Source organism: Cokeromyces recurvatus, assembly GCF_025118155.1.
Source record: "Cokeromyces recurvatus strain NRRL 2243 chromosome Unknown BX663scaffold_1, whole genome shotgun sequence".
Classification (NCBI taxonomy): Eukaryota; Fungi; Mucoromycota; class Mucoromycetes; order Mucorales; family Mucoraceae; genus Cokeromyces; species Cokeromyces recurvatus.
In genome coordinates this window covers 430,884-450,948 of record NW_026251387.1, presented here as the reverse complement: position 1 = coordinate 450,948, position 20,065 = coordinate 430,884, and the positions used below count along the sequence as shown (strand labels likewise).

Below are 20,065 nucleotides of genomic sequence, written 5' to 3'. Positions count from 1 at the left end.
ATTGGATCAATTTATAGGCTCAGGCTTTTTGTTCCTACAAAATAAAAGGTAATACTTTGTGTTTTTTTCTTTTCTTTTTCCTTTTTTTTTTCTTTTAAAAAAAAATAAGAGTCATATGTCGACAACTATGATAACATTAAATGATCAAATAGTACAACTTGTATTTGGTTTAGCTAATTTGAAAGTGAAAGCACTGCCCTTTATCGATTATTCATTGCCTGTGTTAGATGTTCTTTTTGCAATTTTGATCCATTATTCTTATCGTTCTGCTTTAGGTGTTTCTCATCAAAAGATAGGTTGGTATCAGGGCTTATTAGCAACTTTGGTTATGGCTACTGGTGGTGGTTGTACTGTATCAGTTCTAAGAGGTGAGCCTCTAAGTATTTTGAAAAGTAATGAATTCTGGGGTATTCATTGGTAATTATAAACATATATAAATATATATATATATATATTGACACTATGTGTGAATATAATATTTCTCTTATAATCTTTAGCGCAACCTATTTTGCTATGTCTTCTAACTCATATGTTTATCAAATAATTGATTTTCTTTTTTCTATACCTGTTATCGAGCATCTTTTTACATTATCTGATAGTATTTTACGTGCCTTGGCAATGATCCAATTCGGAATTGAAGGCGTAAGCTCAAACCCAGCTTTAGGTTCAGATAAAATCGTAGCCAAAATTTTATGCGGTACCTTAGCAGGCTGTGGTGGCGGTTTATGGATTGGTAAATATATTCATACAATATGCATATACATATATATATTTATATGTATATATGTATATAATACGGAATTTTAACCTTCTGTATTTATTAGATACTTTTCAATTAAATCAGCCCTCTTGGTCATTTTCTACCCCAAGATTATTACATGTAGCATCATTAGATATGAAAGCATCTTTCTTTACGACTTTATTTTACATTGCATCTACTTCAACTGCTTTTTGTGAATATTTAAGTTTGTCTGCATTGAAGCCTATCGAAGCTCAAGCATGGAGCGCAGTATTATTATCAGGAGGTTTAATCTATGGTTCTTATTCAAACAAACGAGCTATTAATAAACAAAAAGAATTGTTGATGAATGAACAGGAAAAAAAATCAAAATAAAATATAAACCTATTTTATACCACATTTCTTTGATTTATATCTTAATTTCCTCCTTCCCTCTTCTTCTTTCCTTTCCCTTAACAAAAAAAAAAAGTTAAATGGGAAATATTTTAACAAAAATAGCTTATAGAGACATTAAAAAATACTACAACAGACATACTAATCGTCCTATTATTGGAGTAGATAAAACAACGATTAGTGATCCCACTGAATTTAGAGTAATAACTAGAAATTAAATTGTTTTTATATGCACATTTTTCTGTTTTCTAATTTCAATTTATGAAACTAACTTATAGCACACATATCATGTCGGTAAGATGAGAATAGATTACGATATTGATATATATATGAAAGGAGTATTGATATATTAGCTGTTTAATTATGTTTATTCCTTTATTAACTACTAGATAATGATAATAGCACAGTCGTGGAGAATGTAAGGACAATATATTGTATAAATTCCATAGTTTTAATTCATCTTCCTCTCTTTTATATGTTGGGATAGACTATAGATAATATTTATCCCAGTAATTTAAAAAATATGCTTGACGATGAAAAATTTATGGCTGTAATGGCCCAGATAACAGAGGCCCTTCAAAAAGTTCCACATCATACTAAACGACAATATCCAAATTATAATAGCAAATTTTACAATAGGAAGATAGTTCCTAATGACGGTAACTATTATAAAAGGTCCGAAATCGCTGATAATAGCCTACCGACAACTACTACTAGAAAATACAATAACGATTTTAAAACATCAAGTACCTTATCAACAACAAGTTCATTCTCTACGTCCTTTCATGAGGATATTGATTTGACAAACCCATTATCAGATGATTTTACTGACTTGTTTAGTGAAAAGGAGTTGCATGTTTTGCAGTATACAAAATCATCTCATTTACAGCAATTACTAAAAGAGGAGGAGGATGAAGAAGAAATTTTAAGAATGGAAGAGAGAAAAAGAGCATTTATGGTGTCTTCTCCACTTAACTACGATATTAAAAACTACTACAATGATTTTAGTACTTGTCTTCAAAGAAGAATTGAGGCACAAGTCAAAAAGGTTGCAAGATCGAGATCAACTAAAAAGGCTCCTTCTTCAGTAAGTTTATAGTTTTTTGTTTGTTTGTTTGTTTGTTTGATAATAATCATTCTTTCTGTTTTCATATCTTTGGACTTATTTTATTTTTAATGCATAATAGATAAATAATAATAGATCAGCTCTCATGATATAAAAATAAAGTTATTAGTTTCTTCTTAGATTTTTAGGACATTCATTAATTAAATGTATTTTCCAATCTGTTTCCGTTGAATCTGTCATATCCAATTGACAGTATGCACATCTTGATTGATTATCTGAAGTCACTATAATATCTTTATGAATAAAAGAAAAAAGAAAATGTCCCCCCTTTTTTTTTCTCCTTTCTTTCTTTCTTTCTTTCTTACCAGGACAAATATTTTTAAGAGTATGCTGTAACCATTGTTCAACAGGAATAAATTGTTTACAATTATTGCATTGTTTCACTAAATGTTTTCTTTCGCAATCATTTTGAAAATGTTCTTTTAGCGTAGATACTTCTAAAATCTATAGCATATTATTAGGAAATATATCAGTCAGAATAATTAAAAACCTTACTATTTGACACATGGAACAATTGGTGAGCACTGGACAATGATTATAATAATGTGAAATAAGGGTATCTTCATTGAAGTTATTATTAACTTCATCACAGAAAATGCACACATTCCTAATAAATCATATTCAGTTAAAATAGTGATTTGATATTATTACATAGTATAAACTTTGATTCCTAATTGTTTACTTTACGTTTTTTCTTCTTGCTCTTCTTGCTGTTGTTTAGTCTTATTCTTTAATAATAATAATAATAATAATAATAATATATATAAGTTCAGATTTCTATATATAAGAAAATTTGCTTTATTTTTAGTACCTTCTTCATTTCCTTTGTTGTTCCTGAAGAATTCATATTATTCTGAACTCGTTTTTCATCTATGTGTAAATATAATTTAATAATTTTTCTCTTGTAATGTGTTTTTTTTTTCTTAAAGAAAAAAAGTGGCTTACTGCTAGGCTTTGCTTGTTTTGTTGATTTTTTTGCTATTGTAGAACCGTTATTTTTGGATTTATCAGTGGAAACTTTCAGTCCCTGTACTGTAGCTGAATTAGAAGATGATAATAATTTTTTCTTTTTCTTTTCCTGTTTAAGTTCCTATTTTATAAGTTTAGTATACTAATAATGAAGAAGAAGAAGAGAAAAAAAAAAAAGAAAGATAGATATTAACTTGTTGAAGCATTTTTATCATATCACTATCTAAAAAGCTGCAAATATATTTGACACCTTCTGTATCTTGATGTTGAGCAATAATAACCAAAAGTTTCCATGCAGACTTGCGAACTTCAGTATGAGAATGATGCTTTAGATAAGAAGTTATAAACATGATCAGTTCCTGGCAATAGACCCTATTATTCTTTTTGTTACTCCATTGAAGTATTAATACTTTTTTAGTGATTGTAGTTATCAAGGCTATCCGTGCTTTACTATCTTTTATGCTACGAATAATCGTATTTCTATCTTTATTCACACAAAGAAGAATTAATGATAAGTCGTATAATTGAAGAAGATCAAGAATAACTTGTGTGGAAGACTGTCGAATACCGGAATTTGTGTCATTAGTACGCACCAATACTCTTGAAAAAAATTTTTCTATCCAAGGATATAATATATTCCTATTTTCACTATTTTCTTCAGCAATTATTCTCTGACATATTTCTAAAGTTTTTCATTTATAATTTTAGTTATATGGGTTCCTACGATATTTTTTTTTTTTAATGTATATTATACATATACATGTATTTACCAAAAATATCTTTCCATGCAACCATTGCTTGATTAAAAATAGTTTCTCTAGAGTCCATAGTAACTTCTTGAATTAAAATAAGGCATGCATGAATGAATGTCACATCATTTTGAGTTCGATTTTCTTGAATATGTAATAATAGTTCATTTAAACCTTTTTGTCGACATCTGGTCTTTACACTCATGATACAGGCAACTAAGTCTTCCCCAAACAATGATATAGATAGCTGGCATGCTTCTCGATCGTCTGTTGATAAAGGCTCAGGCGTTATCATATCAGAATGTCGACTCTTATTTAGTTGTTGCTTTGATTTTTTACTGTTATTTTTCACTGCTTTAGATAAATCATTCTTATTACTATTAATAGTAGCTTGTTGGGATGTTTTACTTTTAGGTAATAATAAAGGTGAATGCTGCTCTACTTTATTATTCTCATCTTGAATTGAAAGAGCATCAAAACTTGTCCAATTTGCAATAGCTTCATCTAATAATTCATGATTGTCGGTATTATATTTTGGATTAGTGATGACGCTATGATGCTGATCTGGATTCGCTTCTATTGTAGATGATTCTGTTCTAATATCATGCCTTTGATCATTATCTTCATTGCCATTATACTGATGATAAATGTTAAAAACTATAAATTAATATCTTTTCAAAATCATATATTGTTTTTTTTTATAATATATACTTCTACTTGATTCTCTTCTTTATTATTTTCCTGGTCAGTACTAATGATATCATCATATGGTAAAATATCGCCCTCACTTGTAATTTGTATACCAGCTTGTTGCAAAATAGATTCGGCTGTTCTTTTAACTTGAATTATATCAGCCTAAAAAAAAAAAAAAAAAAAAAAAAGTACAAACATATAAGATAATGAACTTTCACATTAAATCAAACTATTAGTATTCATTTACCTTTATTTTATCAGCTTCATCATAATCTTTTGTAGCTACTGCTTGCAGCTTATCCTGTTCTAAGTTGAATAAAAATCTCCATAAATGTGCTAATTGGTCTCCTATTTCCTTATAAATTTTTGCTTCTTTATAATCTTCCTCTAAATAATAATAATAATAATAAAAGAATATGAGCATATATCATACTAATTAAAATCAAGTTAAGCTTATTTCACCTTGTGCAGACTCATCTTCAGCATTTTGAATAACATGAATCCAATGTTTTAATAATTCCAGATCAGTAGATATACCTACTCCTATTGTTATGTTTGGATGAGCTTCTAATGATAGGTGGTCCTATATTAGATAATATTAGTATTTACCTTACTGTTATTTATTTATTTTTTTCAAAAAAAAAAAAAATCAAAACAAAACAAATAGACAATCATTATTACTTGTTTCAATTGTTCATATTGAAAAGCTGTATTCATAATAGGTTGTCCTACAATATTTAAAGCGATGAATCCAACCTATTCTATCTAATTTAATACCATTTACTTCATTTATAATCATGTATTTTATTTTATTAAATTTACTTGCTGATGCGTGTTTAATTTGTTCTCGTGGCAACCTTTGATCACTAGGCGAATATATTCGGCTTCCGCTTGAATTTGGATTGTCTTCAATTCCCGACCTTGACAACGCTGATTATTCACTAGGTTGACAAAGCTAGAAGAAATAACAGTGATATGTGTAAGACTATTTGAGATATATGCCAATATATACATATATATATATATATATATATAAAGCGTTATTAAGTACCCTAGTCTTGTAAATTGTATAAAAGTTGAATCTTCTTCTTGATCTTTGGTGATACCAGTATATAACTCTATTTGAGAAGCTATTTTATAATGATGAGATAAAATTTCCACTTTTGAAAGATGGCACAAGCCTGATTGTAGTTGTAAAATTAAGTCTTGCGGGTATTCTGTATACCTAAAATGTATTTAATTAATGTTATATTATATTGTATATATTTCAATCTGTTACTTTTTAGTTTGCCATCCTTTTCTTTCACCTATATCTTGAAATAATAATTTTGGTTGTCCTTCTTCTTGTGTTAAAATTAATTGTTCAGGTTCATAACCTGACTCAAATGAAGAACAATGAACAATATCAAAAGGTATTGACTCCATTTTTTTTTTTTTTTTTGATATTTGAAGCAAACAAAATAAATAAATAAAAAGAGAGAAATGATCAAAACCAGGGGCAAGCAAAAGAAAACATACACATATTTGTACATATAAGTAATGTTACATGAGTATATTATACACGTCAACAAAAAAAAAAAAAAACTCCCTCGTGCATAATATCCTTATATTTCATATATTAAAAAAAACACATACATAATTAAAATAGTCATAATTTAATATTTATCTTCAGGTTATTACTCTTATTTCCATATTGCAATACTCCCCTCACTATTATCTTAATAATATAATATTTAATTAGATATTATATACAACCTATTGAATAGAAGATTTTAAATTAGTCAATAATAATAATAATAATAATAACAATAAAAGGGCTTGCTTATTTGAAACTTGGAATGGCTAACGAATTTACAAAGATCATTACTAATGGGAATATCAGCAATCCTAGAAGATATAATTTCTTCAATCATCCATCGATAACTTTTTCATCTTTCTTATTTATTATAGCATAATATTGCTCAATTGGAATCAGTTTACACAAGTAGTTATTCTTTATCTATGCAGTATTTTATTTCTCTGTATATGATTCAAATTCTTTTCTAAAGCATCTCCTTTTTTTTTTGTAAACTGCTGTATCAGAATTAAAGCTATTATCACATTATAAACAAAATAAATGAGTGAGACTGAATACTCCATTAGCAAAAAAATGAAAACTACTAGACAGTGATAAGCCATTTTTTGTAAAATAAAAAGGGAAAAACCCCTTCCTTTTTTTTTCCTCCTTTTCTTACTATAAAAGAGGTCTTTACAAATGTGTTCTTTTTACGGAGTAACGCTCGTCTTAGAATAGAGACTATAGTGTGAGCTTGATAACATGATCTGGAAGTTACCTTGCAAAAGTGAGCTTTAGAGCCTATGTTAGTGAGGACAGTACAAGCCCCAGCATCATGGGTAGAATGGCTTGCCATAGTTGTTTTACTTACGTGAGGTGATGATCACCACCCAACATCATTTTGTTGATAAGGTTCTGTAGGGGAGGATTTATTTTTAGGGGATAGATAAACATCTACCTTCTCATGGTTAGCTTTGCTAATCAAAAGTAATAACCAGGGTTACTTTGGGAACTAGGAGGATTTTAAAATGTAAATTAGTTTTAATAATCATCTTACTTTATAAATAACTGTTTTATCTGGGTAAAACTTATCTTTTTTTTGTTTTTTTGGAACTCTTCTTTAGACTACATTACTCATCATAACACGTTTGATTAAATGAATTTGTTTTGTAAGTTAAAGCTCATTTAGAAAAAAGACTTTAAAGTTATGCCTCCTGTTGACACCAGTCCTCAATGATAACGTGTTAGTATCAACAAACATATCTTTCATTAGACAATGACATGAAAATATCTTAAGCTTCGACCGTAGAAATACCAACTCAATAGTTAAAATATGGCCTCATTTTGGATGAACTGTTAAACCTGAAAAAACGTTGCTTATCAGTCCTAAAATAAGGAGAGAATTTTTGGAAAACGAAGAGGAAGTTGATTCCTCAATTACTTCTATTATAAGGGAGATATTGATTAACTCTCAATTGAGACTATAATAATACCAAAGAAGCTATACTATATTCTCATATAGCCACAACATATATACGTTTTCTATTATACACTTATCATCACTACCGTATCTGTCAAATAAATACATAGTAAGAAAAAGGGAACAAACAACAACAAGAAAAGATCAGTTTATTTTTTATTGTGTTTCTTGGGTATAGTCGAATTAAGATTAAAACAAGTCATTCTCCATGAAATATATTAATTTTTTACTGGCCTACTTTTTTCCTCAGCTTTCTTAACTAAAGCCATGTTCTTGTTCTTGATAGCTCTAAGCAAGTACTATTTTCATAAACAAGCAGTATGTTTTTTTTTTTTTTTTTTTTTTTTTTTTTTGCAAATTTATTCTATTTGACGCAGCTTCATGGTGATATGTAACAAGAAATAAAAGAGTGAAAAAGGTGTCATGGTAAACTCCCTATCGTCATTATAAAAAGTTAATAAATTAATCAACAACACGTGAAAGTTTAAAGTGTTTCAAAATAAACAAAAAAGAGGTACGCCAAACGAAATATTATGCATGAACAAAATGGTAGATAAGACTTAAAACAGTGACAGACTATAGTGAAGGAGGGGAGGGGCGGGAGATGAAAATATCATTGAATAATGGCTGAAGAGAATTTATTACCCAGAATTGCTGCTGACATTCTCATTAGTGATCTTCATGGATTTGCTAGTTATTTCAGACGTCAAGTAGTAAATTGCTCTAATAGAATCCCATTTTGACGAAATAAACACTACATTTTTTACGACAAATTACTCTGACTTAAATCAACACTTACTTCTGAATTTAACCGACAATTAATTCGATGCAAACCGACCACTAATGAATTTTATTTATTGACGAAAGAATTTCTATTAGAATTTGACCGAGACACTCTAATACGAACATATGATCATTTTATCTACTTTTTATAAGTTAGCGAATCAAATTAATTATAAAAACGTTTTGACAGATATTATCTTCTTTAGAGGGAAGATGTAGAAGGGAAGAAGAAGAAAAAAAAATAGTATATATTTGAGTGTCTAAATAATCAAGTAACTGACAATTACTTTCCGCCAATTAACAATTATTATTTTTTTTTTTCTAAACCCACAAAACCCATAAGCCTGATTGTATAGAATACTTTGAATATAAGGAAAGAACAATAAGTGCAAGTGTAAATTATTAACTTATTTCTTCATGCAGTCTTTGTGGAATACATGTAAAAATATTTTTTGTAAAGGTCAATTCTATTACTGCTTTTAATCATAGAAGAAATCATGTCAATAATAAAGTGATTCGGTTTTTTTTATCCCGAAAAATACTTTTTTTTCTGCAAATAAAAAAAAGAAAAAACTTTCGCTTTAATATCAACATATTTTTATTTTATTTTATTTTCTCTTTTTCTTTTAATTCAATCCTATTTGACATTAAATGACATGTAAATTCAACTTGCATAAACATACAATTTATACACACATTTACTTATAATTTATATATTTGCATGTAAATATATAGCTTTATATAAAGTATTGTTCGACTATGATACAGATAAAGACGATGAATTATCCCTTAAAGTAGGCGAAACAATTCGTATTACAAATAAGGATAGTCCTGACTGGTGGTTAGCAGAACGATTCGGTAGTAAAGAAAGAGGTTTAGTACCAAGCAACGTAAGTTTTTTTTTCTTCTTCTTCTTCTTAATCTTTATTATGCATATGTTTTTTTTTAGTGGTTTCTTATTTATTTATTTTTTTGTTGGATTTTATGTTAGTTTATTGAAAAAATACCTACTGAAGGTAAAAAAAATAAAATAAATAAATATAGACAAATGAACTATTTAATCGGTTAACATATTTCAAACCTAGACAAAGGCATGAAATTGGCTGTTGTTACTCGAGATTATACTGCACAAGCACAAGATGAACTATCTTTAGAAAGGGATAGAGTCATTACTGTATTAGACCAGAACATTGCAGAAGGTTGGTGGAAAGGGAACTTGAACGGAAAGATTGGTATTTTTCCAGCCAATGTATGTATATTATTCATGGTATTTTCACATCTAAGCTCATTGATATGTATCTATTTTTTTTTTTTTTGTAGCACGTGGAATTTGTAGAAGAAAATAGCCATCCAGGTGATGAAGAAAATAAAACTAAGCGTAAGTAACCTATATTTGAATATCTATTTAAAGTTAATTCTACTAATAATAAACACACATACGCATTTATATAAAAAGATGGATTTAAATTAGCTGCATATGGAGTAAAACAAGGTGGTATAGGGAGTATTTTAGCTGGTGGACTTCCTTTAAAAAGACATTCAACAAGTAGTAATAGAGGCTCTTTAAATGAAAGACCTACCTCAAGTAATTCTGTTAATCAGCATGATAAGGTAAATAATTCTATTTATTTATTTGAATTATTTATCTAACATACTTATAGGCGCCATCTATTCCAACGAAGCCTCATTCTTCACTTGCAGCTAAAGTGAATGATCAGTCTTCAAATAATACAAATGCTGTTAACAAAAGTAACTCATCCCCCTTTTTTTTTATTATTATTGATTTTTTTTTATTTTACTTATCCTAATTATAGATAATTTGACGCTAAAAGCAATGGCTATTCATGATTATAAGCCTGAGCATGAAGGTATAAAATAAAAATAAATAAAACAAAAATTCTTATTTATTTATTTATGATATTTAGATGAACTTAAGCTTATGAGAGGTGAATATATTACAATTATTGATAAATTAGAAGATAATGGTTGGTGGAAAGGTGTAAATGAAAGTGGAATTACAGGTATTTTCCCTTCAAATTTTGTTCAAATTCTAGATGATGAGAAGCCACCACAAAGACCAGTACGTGCAAGACCTGCTACTGTAAAGTCAGAAACATCAACAACTGCCTCTATCAATACTATGGACAATAGTAAAGGAATGGGACGTCCTCCTCCTGTACCAATTACAACTCGCCCTACTTCTTTATTGACAAATCGTGATAATCAAAATAGCAGTTCTTCTCATTCAACTACAATAGCATCTCCTCCTCCTCCTCGTCCTGTTACTTTACCTCCTCCTCGACCCACGACTATGCCACCTACTGTTCCATCTACTGTACGCCGTACTAGTTCGATTATTTCTCCTCCAACTGTTGATATAAATCATCGGCATGTCCCCTCTATTCCTCTTGTATCTCCTGATTTACCACCATTATCACCTATATATGATCGTCCTACTAGAATTCTTCCTAATCCTATCTCGACAAGCAACTCTAATGAAACTATAGTATCCCCTCCTAGTCGCTCCTCTCGAAGTAGAAATCTCGAATCTGTCACTTCACCTACTGCATCTCATCTTCCAACACATTCAATGGCTAAACCTCCTAAAATTAATTTTGCTAATAAATCCATTAATAGCAATAGCCATGATAATAATATAGCTTCTCCTTCTCAATCACCATCGAGTCGACCTGTTTCGATAAATGATAGTTTAGAGGATAGCAGAAAGAGTAGTCTGAATAACGAGACTACCCTTCCTCTTCCACCTAAAAGATCAATGCCTCCTGTTCCAGACATTTCTATTAATGCAAATATAAATGAAAGAAAGAGACCACCTCATCCTTCAATTGCACCACCTGCTGTACCCACAGTGACTGATATGGATCCAATGGATGCCAAGATTCGACAAATTATTAAAGTAGAAACTGAAAAAATCCGTAAAGAATTTGAAAAAAGATTAGAAGATGAACGCATTGAGCGTCTTAAACTTCAAGCTGAGCTTGAGGAACTGAGGGCCTATTTAAACCCATAATTTTTTTTAAAAAAAAAAATAATAATAATAATAAAAATTTGATTTAGCTTGTTTGTTGTATGTTTTAATATGTATGATACAGGATTATTCTTTATCATTATTATCTTTATTAACACCTTTTGTTCTTTCACGACTCATTACTTCCAACATAACTTGATTACACATTTTTGCGTAAGGATTATCATTGACTGTAATATTACGGGCAATAGGGTTACCCAATTTAGCTCCCATTTCAAAATCCTTTCTAGAGCCTATCATATCTCCTTGTTGACGTTTCATGATTGCACGTTGAGTATAAGCCTGTCTTAAAATCTTGGGTTGACCTTCTCCTAAATCATCGATAACGAGATTTAAATCCTCCAAGGCTTTATCAAGTTCATTTTTTAATCTATAAATTTGTGCTCTGAAAGAAATAGAGACACATAGAAAAAGGCTTCAATACTTTCTTCTCCTTTTAAGCGTTTTTCCTTTTCTTTATAAATTACCTATTATTGTACGCTGAAGCATATTTATTATCCATTTTGATACATTCATTTAAAATCTTTAACGACTTGTTCATATTCTCTTGATTTGCTTCTATCAACTCTACGGCCTCCTTTTCCATTGCTTTTAGTTTCTCTTCTACTTCTGGAGATATACTATATTCTTTTTTTTTATGGTTAATTATATAGCTTCATATATGCATGGTAATGTATAATTCCCATACTTGGTGATGTGTTTACAGTATTGGTGATAATATCAAGTGGTAAACCTTGACTTTCTAACATGAAAAAAAAAAATACAATTTAATTTTCTTACTACAGGAAACGATAAAAAAAAAAAAAGAAAAGACGCTTTATACCAGGATTAAACATGAATTCAAGAATAGCATCATCGGAAACAGACATTTTTATTTATTTTATTTTATTTATTTATTAAAAAAAAAAGAAGAAGGAGTATATATGTATATGCTATAAAAAACAAAAAAAAAACCGCATTTTGTTCGCTTATATTTATATAATTTTCTTACTGCAATGATGATTTACAAATAATGAAGCGTGAGAAAAAAAAAAAAAAAGCGATGGCCTACAGGATGTAAGCGGAGAGCTGCTTTAGCGGGATGACTTCCCGAAAGGAATACTGGGATATGCAAGACTATTACATCGTTATGATTTGTTGAAAGAATACATTTATCAAAGAGGTTACAAGTACGATTTTTTTTTTTTTTACCACCTTATTTTCCTCTTTTTAAAAGTCGATCAAAGAACGCTGATCCAAAATAAAGACTGCTTTTTCGTAGCGATAAACTTGCAAAGAGTGCAATAGTACAAGATAGAGTAACTAAAGTATTTAAAATAATTAGAGAAAAAGACCTAATAAGCTATGCTCAATATTCTTTACTTTTTTTTTTAAAAAGGAGGGAAGGAATATCTCAAGATTTATTAAGCATCTTCAAAAAAAAAAAACAAAAACTTGCAAACTCAAAAGGATAACCATTGTAGTATCAATAAAATAAACTTAAAGTCTTATTATAGAGGAAAAAAAAAAAGATGCAATTTATACAAATGCAGCATTTATATATAGTCCGAATGAATAAAGATTATTAAAATAGCTACTCAAACACAAACACATGAATAATTTTCATAAATCAGCCCTTCATATCCTCTTTTTTTTTTGAATTTGACATGAAAATTAACAACATCCATACAAGAAAACATGTCAGTTTTGAATCGAATAAAGTCTGTCGAAATAATTCAATGCATTTTAATTATAATGAAAATCAACTATATTAGATTATTTATTTTTGGGCCTTGAGAACTCTCTTGACAATCTTTTGTTCTTCAATCAAGAAAGCACGAACAATGCGGTTTCTAACACATTGACCACAGCGAGAACCACCATAGGCACGGCTAACATGCTTTTGAGTCTTGGAGACAGTGGCGAATTCACGAGGGCGGAGGGCCTTGATCTAATAATTCATGGTATTTAAATTAATAATCTTTTCAATTACTCCTTTTTTCTTTCTTTTTCTCTCTTTTTCTCTCTCTTTTTTTTTGTTTTAATAAACTTACACCAGCGAGGGTTTCACCGCAATCACCACAACGAGGAGCCTTGACAGGCTTCTTTTGATATTGGAAAACGAGCTTTCCGCCTAAAAAAGAAAATATATTGGACAAGTGTAAGAAAATTGAATTTAAATGTTTCTTCTTCAGTGTGAAACAAGAATGTGAAATCAACATTTACCAGGAGTCTTTACGGCTCTGACACGGTTGGAACGAGTGTTGTAAGAACAACGACGACGATAAGTAAGTCTTTGAGCCATTCTGTTGAGTTCGTTTGAATGATAATTAAATTGCCAAAATTAATGAAGTTAATTTGAAGTTGAATTAAAATGAAAAAAAAAAAAAAAATAGTTAGTTCAATTTATCTATATTTATCCATCCATCCATCCATTTCTTTAATTCGTTTTCTTTTTATCGTTTATATCAATCTTTGTATGGTGATGGATCCTTTTGCTTTTAATTCTCTTTTTATTTCAGAAAAAAAAAGTAAATACCTAATATAGTGACAACGTTCGGTTAAGAAAGGGGGAGTATATTGCCTATTGTCCTAAATAATTTAACATATCTTACAGTCTTCTGGTATCCTCTAACTCATTTCATCTTTTTTATCCAATCATCAATGGTCGGGGAATCAAATTCTCGAAGCAGTGGTAAGTTGCAGCAGCAGATAATAAAATGAAACTTTATTTTTTTTTTTTTATTCTGTGTGCATACATAAATGTATGTATGTATTTATTATATCCATAGTGCTTTATTACTTAAACTTTGAACCTTGTTGTGTTGATTTAGCAAATCCAAGTCTTTTACGGTCCAAATCAAATACCTTAATTTAGGAGAACAAATATATTAAAATTAGAATGATAAATAATAGTCGTATATCAAAATGATTTTATGATTACCGTATAATAAGCCTTCATAAATACATTTCCTAGTACCCAATGATCTAGTTTATGGGTGTCTTTACCTTGTATCCCTGATATACACATAGTTTTATTATTGGACAAAGGTACCAACACGTAATCTTTAGAAGATAGTGTTAATATGATATGATCATTTATTGTCAACACAAGATCTGGTAATTTGTTTTTTAAAACACAAGGGATTTGATAAGTTCCATCTTCATTTCTTTTCGAACCTTTGATTTTACTATGTATTTGTTGAGCATCTTTTATTGTAGTTATTAAAAGGGATGTACCTTTTTTTGTTTTGTTTTGCATATACATATATCAATCATATTAATTAACTGTACCGTATCATATACACATGCATATAATTATTATGAAGCTAACCTGAGTCTATAATAATCTTACGAGGCCCTATAGAATGATTCCCAAACGAGGCTTGATTCATTTCTGTGAGCCAATATGTATCACTCAGAACAGGAGCATACAATATAGGCTCAGTGTAATAGTCAGAATCTGTGTCTCCAAAATGAATTTCCCCATTTATATCCTCAATATATATTCCAAAGATTGCCTTATCAATCAACCCTTTCTCTACCATACTCTCCACGAGTGTCCTTTTATAGGGTTTCAAACGACTAAGTGCTGGTAGACCTAAGCCTAGGATACCATCAATGGGCAAATCCTTGAATTCAGGTGATAGATGATATGCATCAGCAATCAATTGATCTTCAAGTATCACATCGAATGTTGTCCCTTTGACTTGGATCGTGTCACGTCCAACTTTTGCCTGAACTTCTCCAGATCCATATTTAATGGACAAAGACGAGCCAATCTTAGGATTATAATATTCTCTATAGGACTTTGACTCCTCTGGTCGAAACTGATGGTGATTAGCACAATATTCCCTTGTTTGGCAATGATGAGATATAATCCAAAAATCAGAACTTCCTGTATCAAACGTGACTCGGAATGATTGGGCAGGATTACCCACTTGAACAATTGCGTAGTATCCTAACAATATGTATATATATATTACTTTACTACACAGGCTTATATACATATATATATACCACTGCTATTAAAATATCCTGTTTGTTTTATTTTTATAATCTTATTAATTAAATGCTTTGTAGAACTATTAAAGCTATGTCGAAGATATGCTTTTGTTGTAGGCTTCTGTATTGTATGAGTAATAGAAGAGCCTGTAACAAAAGTGAAAAGGATTGTTACTAATAAGACTATAGAAAACGTAAAGAAAAGCATAATAGAGACAAATATGAAGATATGCACATTTAATATCACTAGGCATTATTATTCATTCACATTATTAGACATAACAGATTTTTTTATTCGTTACATTTAAAAACGGCCCGTTTTTAATTTAAAAAAAAAATAAAAATACCATCTCTCTTTTATATACAAAGTGTTAAAATAACAATATAGTATTCTCCATATAAAATAATTCATAGTTCAACGTGTTGATTATGCGATTGATATATAAATGTAAATTGTATATATATATATATGTATATTATAACTATAAAGCAAGACTTCTTAATCAACACCATATCGACTATCAAAGAAAACAAAAAAAGTAATCAGTTAATTCAATGACATGTACTCAGAACTTAAAACTTACGCTTTCATTTCTCTGATTTCTTCTTCCTTCTTTTGTAAATTCATCTTTTTAGTAATCTTATTTTGTTGATAATAAAGCACAATCAAATAACGACCAAGAATGTTAAAGCCTTGCAAATGTTCACAAGCATTCTTAGCATCAAAAATGTCTTCATATACAACAAATGCTGTGCCACGAGTATCGGGTGCATTGCCACTAAGTTTAAAATAAATCATTTTATATTTTTAGTTTAGTTTTATTATTATTTAGATCTATATCAAGGATGTTCTACTTACACTCTAATTTGTCTAATGGGGCCATATTTACCAAATACTTCATACATTTCTTCTGCTGTAATTTTAAACGGTAAATTTCTAATTTATAGTATTCTAAATTTTAATTTTATGTACTAATAAGATATTGTCTTTAAGTTTGCTTTTACCTGACAAATAAGACTCTATTTACTTCTGGTGGTAAACGAATCTAATCGCATGCATTAATTAAAAAAAAAGAAATGTTAGTAGAAAAAAAAAAAAAGCTCCCCCATTTTAATGTTCTAATTCTAATTAAATATTTTCATAAGCTAAATCTTACACTATTACGGCCTACAGTTGAACTCATGTCAAGTAATGTAAATAATTGAAAAGATTAAATTATAATAAAAAAAAAACGACATTTATTTTTTTATTTTTTTCCTTCGTAGTAAGTGTAGAATGATTATAAACTCAGTCACATAATTTTTACTGAGGAGAAAAAAATAAAATAAAATAAAAAGGCCTACATAATACGCTGCTTAGGATTATTATTATTATTATACTGTAGACAAGAAAATCCTTTTGTTTATTTTAAATAAATATTCAATAGAGTTTATTATGTACAATACTATTTTCAGTAAGTATTACTAAAATTGGATTTTATTGTAAAGATGAGCTTCATATATAGTTTATCAGTTTTCCTTATTATATATGATACAACTGTACTCCCCTTTCACAGTTTACTTTTTATTAAAACTTAATATGCATGCAAATGCTAACATAGTAAGTTAAAGTTTATCATACGAAAAATCGTCCCTTTTTTTTTTCTTGAAAAAAAAAAAAAAGACCTTCCTCAAATATGCTTAAATGGTAATAATTTCCCCGTTATTCAGTATACATGCCTGTATCGAAAAATATCACGTCGAATAGTATTAATGATTATTATATTAATACACAAAAGGACGGATATTTAAATAAGACACGTTGACCCTTGAAAGACGTTACACTTAATTAAAATCACCATAAAATGATAATTGTTACACTTATTAGGGCATTTCCACTTAAAATGATTTAGCTATCTTTTTTTTTATAGGAGGGGGGAGAGGAGGAGAACATTTCCTTTTCACCTTCTTTCTTTTCAACTCTCAATAATATAAGCAACTAAATAATATTTTTTTTCTTTTTTTTTTTAAAGAAAACAAAAACTCAATGGTAGTGGCTACTAATTCATCGGCTACACATTCTATAGCAGAACTTATCACAGAATTTCATAAAACAACAGGCAATGTGCCTCCAGCCTTAATTGGAGCGTCAACTACCCTGGCTAATCAACATATTTATTTATTTGGTGGTAGACTTCAGACTACTCGACAGATTTCAAATTTAGTCTATGTTTTATCATTACGAACTAGGATTTGGAAAGTTATTCAACCAGAGAATACACAACCTTTACCGCGATATTTCCATTCTGCCAATTATAGCGCTATTCATAATCAAATTTTTATCTTTGGTGGTATGAGTACGATTAAAGATGAAAACGATAGATATAAAATGACCACCTTAAATGATTTGATCTCGTTAAATCTTAAAACAATGGCTTGGGTCTATTATCCAGGGTTTACGAACGAGAGCAATTCACTGTTACCCGCTCCTCGGTACGCCCATATTTCCTCATGTATAAAAGATACTCTAGTAATCATGGGAGGTCAAGATATAGATAACGAATATATAAAAGACATTAATGTATATAACATCAGAAAGAAATCATGGTATTCATCTTTCCCTTCTCAACATCAACAATATGGTGTCTACCGCTCAGCTGCAGTTGTCGTTACACCTATCGAACTCACTCCGCCATTTGCACCAACCATGGATCTACTTTCTAACGGATATGAAGACTCTACTCAAGAAGTCCTTAAAGATGTCATCTATAGCCATATTCTTGTTTATTCTAATTTAAATAAGCATAATCATACGAATGAGATAGAATCTGTTGATCGTAAATTTCATATGTGGCAACTAAGCTATGACCCAGATTTGAGTGTTGAAATGGAAGATCAGTCTGAAGATATTAGTTTTGGTAATACTTCACCATCTTCCTTCAAGTTCCCCTCTGCCTTTATGTGTGGTCAGCAGCTTATTTTGGCAGGTCCACATTTTTCTCCTACGAGTCAGCAATTTCAAATTTGGGCGTTAGATACGACTACCTCTATCTGGACTAAGATTGAAGTAGGAACGGCGTTCTCCAATGGATCATGGTTAAGAGGATTACTCAATGATAATAATAATAATAATCAGTTCATTGTATTTGGTCATCCAGATCGATCCATGAGGGATGATTATAGAGATCGTGTTCATTGCTTTGAATATATTGCTTGCGTAGATATTGAAATATTTGGTGTCTATAAGCCTCCTCGTTCAACTTATAGTTCGTTTGGCCAGGGCTTAGGGCTTGCACTCCTTAAGGATCCAATCCTCTCTGACCTCAAAATCCTATCTACTGACCAGCAATATATAGCCGTCAATTCAACTGTACTTGCTCAACGCTGGCCGTCTATTGCCCCTTTAATCGAAACCATACTTGAGCCTTCTTCTGCTAATGGTGATATGATGCATAGTTTAGACTTTGATAAACGTGAACTTCATTTCCCAGATACGTATGTAGTATTAATTGCGTTTCTTCAGTTTATCTATACAGATCATCTCGTTACTGCCCAACAGCATCAGCCACAGATCCTGGCTCGATTACTGTTTATTGCCGATCTCTTTGAAATACCTCGACTTAAAGCATTAGCTACTCATGCTTTACATCAGATGCTGAATATTCAAACTGCTACTATGATTTATGAATCAGCATCACTTTCGAATGCAGTTTCACTACAAATTCGTGCTTTACGAGTTATGATTAATGCGAGAAATATGATGCAAAGACAAAAACAAATGGAGCTAAAAAAACGTCAACTTTTAGAAGAGCAACAACAACAACAAAGGCAGCAGCAGGAATCCTTTGTTGTTGAACGTCCTTTTTCACCACCTACTACTCCTCTTGCTTCCAACTCTTCTTCTTTGAAACTCTTCCTTTCTCAACAACAACAACAACAGCAGCAGCAGCAGCATCAAACAAATTCACGACTCTTACAAAAATATGATGCAATTCATCGACAGCATAATACGATACCAACAAACATGACTAGTAGTTTGTCTTCTACAGAAAATACCCGATCTCATGACATTACACCCCAAAGCTCTTCACTACAGAACAAACATCATCGAACACGGTCTGAAAGATCATTATCTATCGAGACTTCACCTTATCCAGCAACTAATATATCTACTATAAATAGTAGTAAATCAATCAAATTACCTACTTTCCGTATGAGACAACATACATCTTCATCTCATGTCAATTTTATTACAACAACAAATAATAACGATGCTGAACCTAAAGCGACAGCTAGTGTGTCTACTACACCTTTTAACAATAAATCAATGACACCCTCTTTTTGGAGACAAACTTCTACTTCATCCAATATATTATCAGCCTCGTTAAAAAAGAAAAATAATGGAACAACATATAACATCTCTCCTAAATTGGAAACAAAGTTGAATGCGTTCAATTTTATAACTAGTAATCATGTTTAAAGAAAAAAAAAAGTACCCTTTTGTATATCCCATACATACTTATTCTATGGCTTGCATAGAATACAAAAAAAAAAAAAAAAAAAAAT

General features: G+C 30.0%; 11 protein-coding genes across 11 annotated transcripts; 5 read left to right on the top strand and 6 right to left on the bottom strand.

The window, feature by feature from the left end:
* The first annotated feature begins 96 nt into the window (after nt 1–96).
* On the top strand, nt 97–519 carry BX663DRAFT_491412 (uncharacterized protein). The gene has a single exon (XM_051525065.1). It carries the CDS (start codon nt 116–118, stop codon nt 419–421), a length of 306 nt encoding a protein of 101 aa, XP_051387584.1. The 5' UTR covers nt 97–115; the 3' UTR covers nt 422–519.
* On the top strand, nt 432–1,308 carry BX663DRAFT_5323 (uncharacterized protein). Its single transcript, XM_051530445.1, has 2 exons — nt 432–733; nt 825–1,308. Exons 1-2 carry the CDS (start codon nt 463–465, stop codon nt 1,112–1,114), a joined length of 561 nt encoding a protein of 186 aa, XP_051387583.1. The 5' UTR covers nt 432–462; the 3' UTR covers nt 1,115–1,308.
* A 309-nt stretch (nt 1,309–1,617) lies between these two features.
* On the top strand, nt 1,618–2,297 carry BX663DRAFT_5235 (uncharacterized protein). Its single transcript, XM_051529527.1, has one exon. The coding sequence runs from the start codon at nt 1,656–1,658 to the stop codon at nt 2,229–2,231; it is 576 nt and encodes a 191-aa protein (XP_051387582.1). The 5' UTR covers nt 1,618–1,655; the 3' UTR covers nt 2,232–2,297.
* Nucleotides 2,298–2,363: 66 nt separating this feature from the next.
* BX663DRAFT_556883 (uncharacterized protein) lies at nt 2,364–6,183 on the bottom strand (the record flags this gene model as incomplete). Its single annotated transcript, XM_051531746.1, has 15 exons — nt 5,949–6,183; nt 5,721–5,894; nt 5,492–5,624; nt 5,351–5,425; nt 5,132–5,252; nt 4,917–5,056; nt 4,688–4,831; nt 3,998–4,613; nt 3,422–3,909; nt 3,204–3,348; nt 3,070–3,128; nt 2,946–2,986; nt 2,754–2,865; nt 2,564–2,702; nt 2,364–2,491 (listed from the first exon to the last, which is right to left on the bottom strand). The coding sequence occupies exons 1-15, from the start codon at nt 6,092–6,094 to the stop codon at nt 2,364–2,366; spliced, it is 2,661 nt and encodes an 886-aa protein (XP_051387581.1). The 5' UTR covers nt 6,095–6,183.
* Nucleotides 6,184–9,054: 2,871 nt separating this feature from the next.
* Nucleotides 9,055–11,601, top strand: BX663DRAFT_491406 (SH3 domain-containing protein). The gene is made up of 9 exons (XM_051525064.1): nt 9,055–9,145; nt 9,223–9,377; nt 9,479–9,503; nt 9,573–9,736; nt 9,808–9,865; nt 9,944–10,098; nt 10,149–10,236; nt 10,302–10,355; nt 10,413–11,601. The coding sequence occupies exons 1-9, from the start codon at nt 9,139–9,141 to the stop codon at nt 11,516–11,518; spliced, it is 1,812 nt and encodes a 603-aa protein (XP_051387580.1). The 5' UTR covers nt 9,055–9,138; the 3' UTR covers nt 11,519–11,601.
* Nucleotide 11,602: 1 nt separating this feature from the next.
* On the bottom strand, nt 11,603–12,405 carry BX663DRAFT_425084 (uncharacterized protein; the record flags this gene model as incomplete). The annotated part of the gene is made up of 4 exons (XM_051522469.1): nt 11,603–11,921; nt 12,004–12,163; nt 12,225–12,278; nt 12,360–12,405. 4 exons carry the CDS (start codon nt 12,403–12,405, stop codon nt 11,603–11,605), a joined length of 579 nt encoding a protein of 192 aa, XP_051387579.1.
* Nucleotides 12,406–13,071: 666 nt separating this feature from the next.
* Nucleotides 13,072–13,820, bottom strand: BX663DRAFT_491401 (60S ribosomal protein L34-B; the record flags this gene model as incomplete). Its single annotated transcript, XM_051525063.1, has 3 exons — nt 13,072–13,466; nt 13,570–13,649; nt 13,742–13,820. The coding sequence occupies 3 exons, from the start codon at nt 13,818–13,820 to the stop codon at nt 13,296–13,298; spliced, it is 330 nt and encodes a 109-aa protein (XP_051387578.1). The 3' UTR covers nt 13,072–13,295.
* A 288-nt stretch (nt 13,821–14,108) lies between these two features.
* Nucleotides 14,109–15,476, bottom strand: BX663DRAFT_491398 (aspartic peptidase domain-containing protein). Its single transcript, XM_051525062.1, has 2 exons — nt 14,850–15,476; nt 14,109–14,755 (listed from the first exon to the last, which is right to left on the bottom strand). The coding sequence occupies exons 1-2, from the start codon at nt 15,061–15,063 to the stop codon at nt 14,439–14,441; spliced, it is 531 nt and encodes a 176-aa protein (XP_051387577.1). The 5' UTR covers nt 15,064–15,476; the 3' UTR covers nt 14,109–14,438.
* A 79-nt stretch (nt 15,477–15,555) lies between these two features.
* Nucleotides 15,556–15,796, bottom strand: BX663DRAFT_491394 (uncharacterized protein). Its single transcript, XM_051525061.1, has one exon. The coding sequence runs from the start codon at nt 15,772–15,774 to the stop codon at nt 15,610–15,612; it is 165 nt and encodes a 54-aa protein (XP_051387576.1). The 5' UTR covers nt 15,775–15,796; the 3' UTR covers nt 15,556–15,609.
* On the bottom strand, nt 15,797–16,742 carry BX663DRAFT_491390 (uncharacterized protein). Its single transcript, XM_051525060.1, has 5 exons — nt 16,678–16,742; nt 16,526–16,566; nt 16,380–16,457; nt 16,105–16,299; nt 15,797–16,038 (listed from the first exon to the last, which is right to left on the bottom strand). Exons 1-5 carry the CDS (start codon nt 16,702–16,704, stop codon nt 16,020–16,022), a joined length of 360 nt encoding a protein of 119 aa, XP_051387575.1. The 5' UTR covers nt 16,705–16,742; the 3' UTR covers nt 15,797–16,019.
* Nucleotides 16,743–17,456: 714 nt separating this feature from the next.
* BX663DRAFT_491389 (uncharacterized protein) lies at nt 17,457–20,053 on the top strand. The gene has a single exon (XM_051525059.1). The coding sequence runs from the start codon at nt 17,547–17,549 to the stop codon at nt 19,977–19,979; it is 2,433 nt and encodes an 810-aa protein (XP_051387574.1). The 5' UTR covers nt 17,457–17,546; the 3' UTR covers nt 19,980–20,053.
* The last annotated feature ends 12 nt before the right edge of the window (nt 20,054–20,065 follow it).

What these genes read in the sequence shown, in the direction of transcription:
- BX663DRAFT_5235 (XM_051529527.1), top strand. Translation starts at nt 1,656, where the DNA reads ATGCTTGACGATGAAAAATTTATGGCTGTAATGGCCCAGATAACAGAG.
- BX663DRAFT_491406 (XM_051525064.1), top strand. An exon ending in TGAAAAAATACCTACTGAAG is followed by an intron (nt 9,504 to 9,572) that starts GTAAAAAAAATA and finishes TTTCAAACCTAG; the next exon opens with ACAAAGGCATGAAATTGGCT. An exon ending in TTATAAGCCTGAGCATGAAG is followed by an intron (nt 10,356 to 10,412) that starts GTATAAAATAAA and finishes TATGATATTTAG; the next exon opens with ATGAACTTAAGCTTATGAGA.
- BX663DRAFT_491390 (XM_051525060.1), bottom strand. Translation starts at nt 16,704, where the DNA reads ATGAGTTCAACTGTAGGCCGTAATAGT. An exon ending in AATAGAGTCTTATTTGTCAG is followed by an intron (nt 16,458 to 16,525) that starts GTAAAAGCAAAC and finishes ACTATAAATTAG; the next exon opens with AAATTTACCGTTTAAAATTA. An exon ending in CCCATTAGACAAATTAGAGT is followed by an intron (nt 16,300 to 16,379) that starts GTAAGTAGAACA and finishes TTTTAAACTTAG; the next exon opens with TGGCAATGCACCCGATACTC.
- BX663DRAFT_491412 (XM_051525065.1), top strand. Translation starts at nt 116, where the DNA reads ATGTCGACAACTATGATAACATTAAATGATCAAATAGTACAACTTGTA.
- BX663DRAFT_5323 (XM_051530445.1), top strand. Translation starts at nt 463, where the DNA reads ATGTGTGAATATAATATTTCTCTTATAATCTTTAGCGCAACCTATTTT. An exon ending in TGGTGGCGGTTTATGGATTG is followed by an intron (nt 734 to 824) that starts GTAAATATATTC and finishes TGTATTTATTAG; the next exon opens with ATACTTTTCAATTAAATCAG.
- BX663DRAFT_491394 (XM_051525061.1), bottom strand. Translation starts at nt 15,774, where the DNA reads ATGCCTAGTGATATTAAATGTGCATATCTTCATATTTGTCTCTATTAT.
- BX663DRAFT_491389 (XM_051525059.1), top strand. Translation starts at nt 17,547, where the DNA reads ATGGTAGTGGCTACTAATTCATCGGCTACACATTCTATAGCAGAACTT.
- BX663DRAFT_491398 (XM_051525062.1), bottom strand. Translation starts at nt 15,063, where the DNA reads ATGGTAGAGAAAGGGTTGATTGATAAGGCAATCTTTGGAATATATATT. An exon ending in TAAGATTATTATAGACTCAG is followed by an intron (nt 14,756 to 14,849) that starts GTTAGCTTCATA and finishes AAACAAAAAAAG; the next exon opens with GTACATCCCTTTTAATAACT.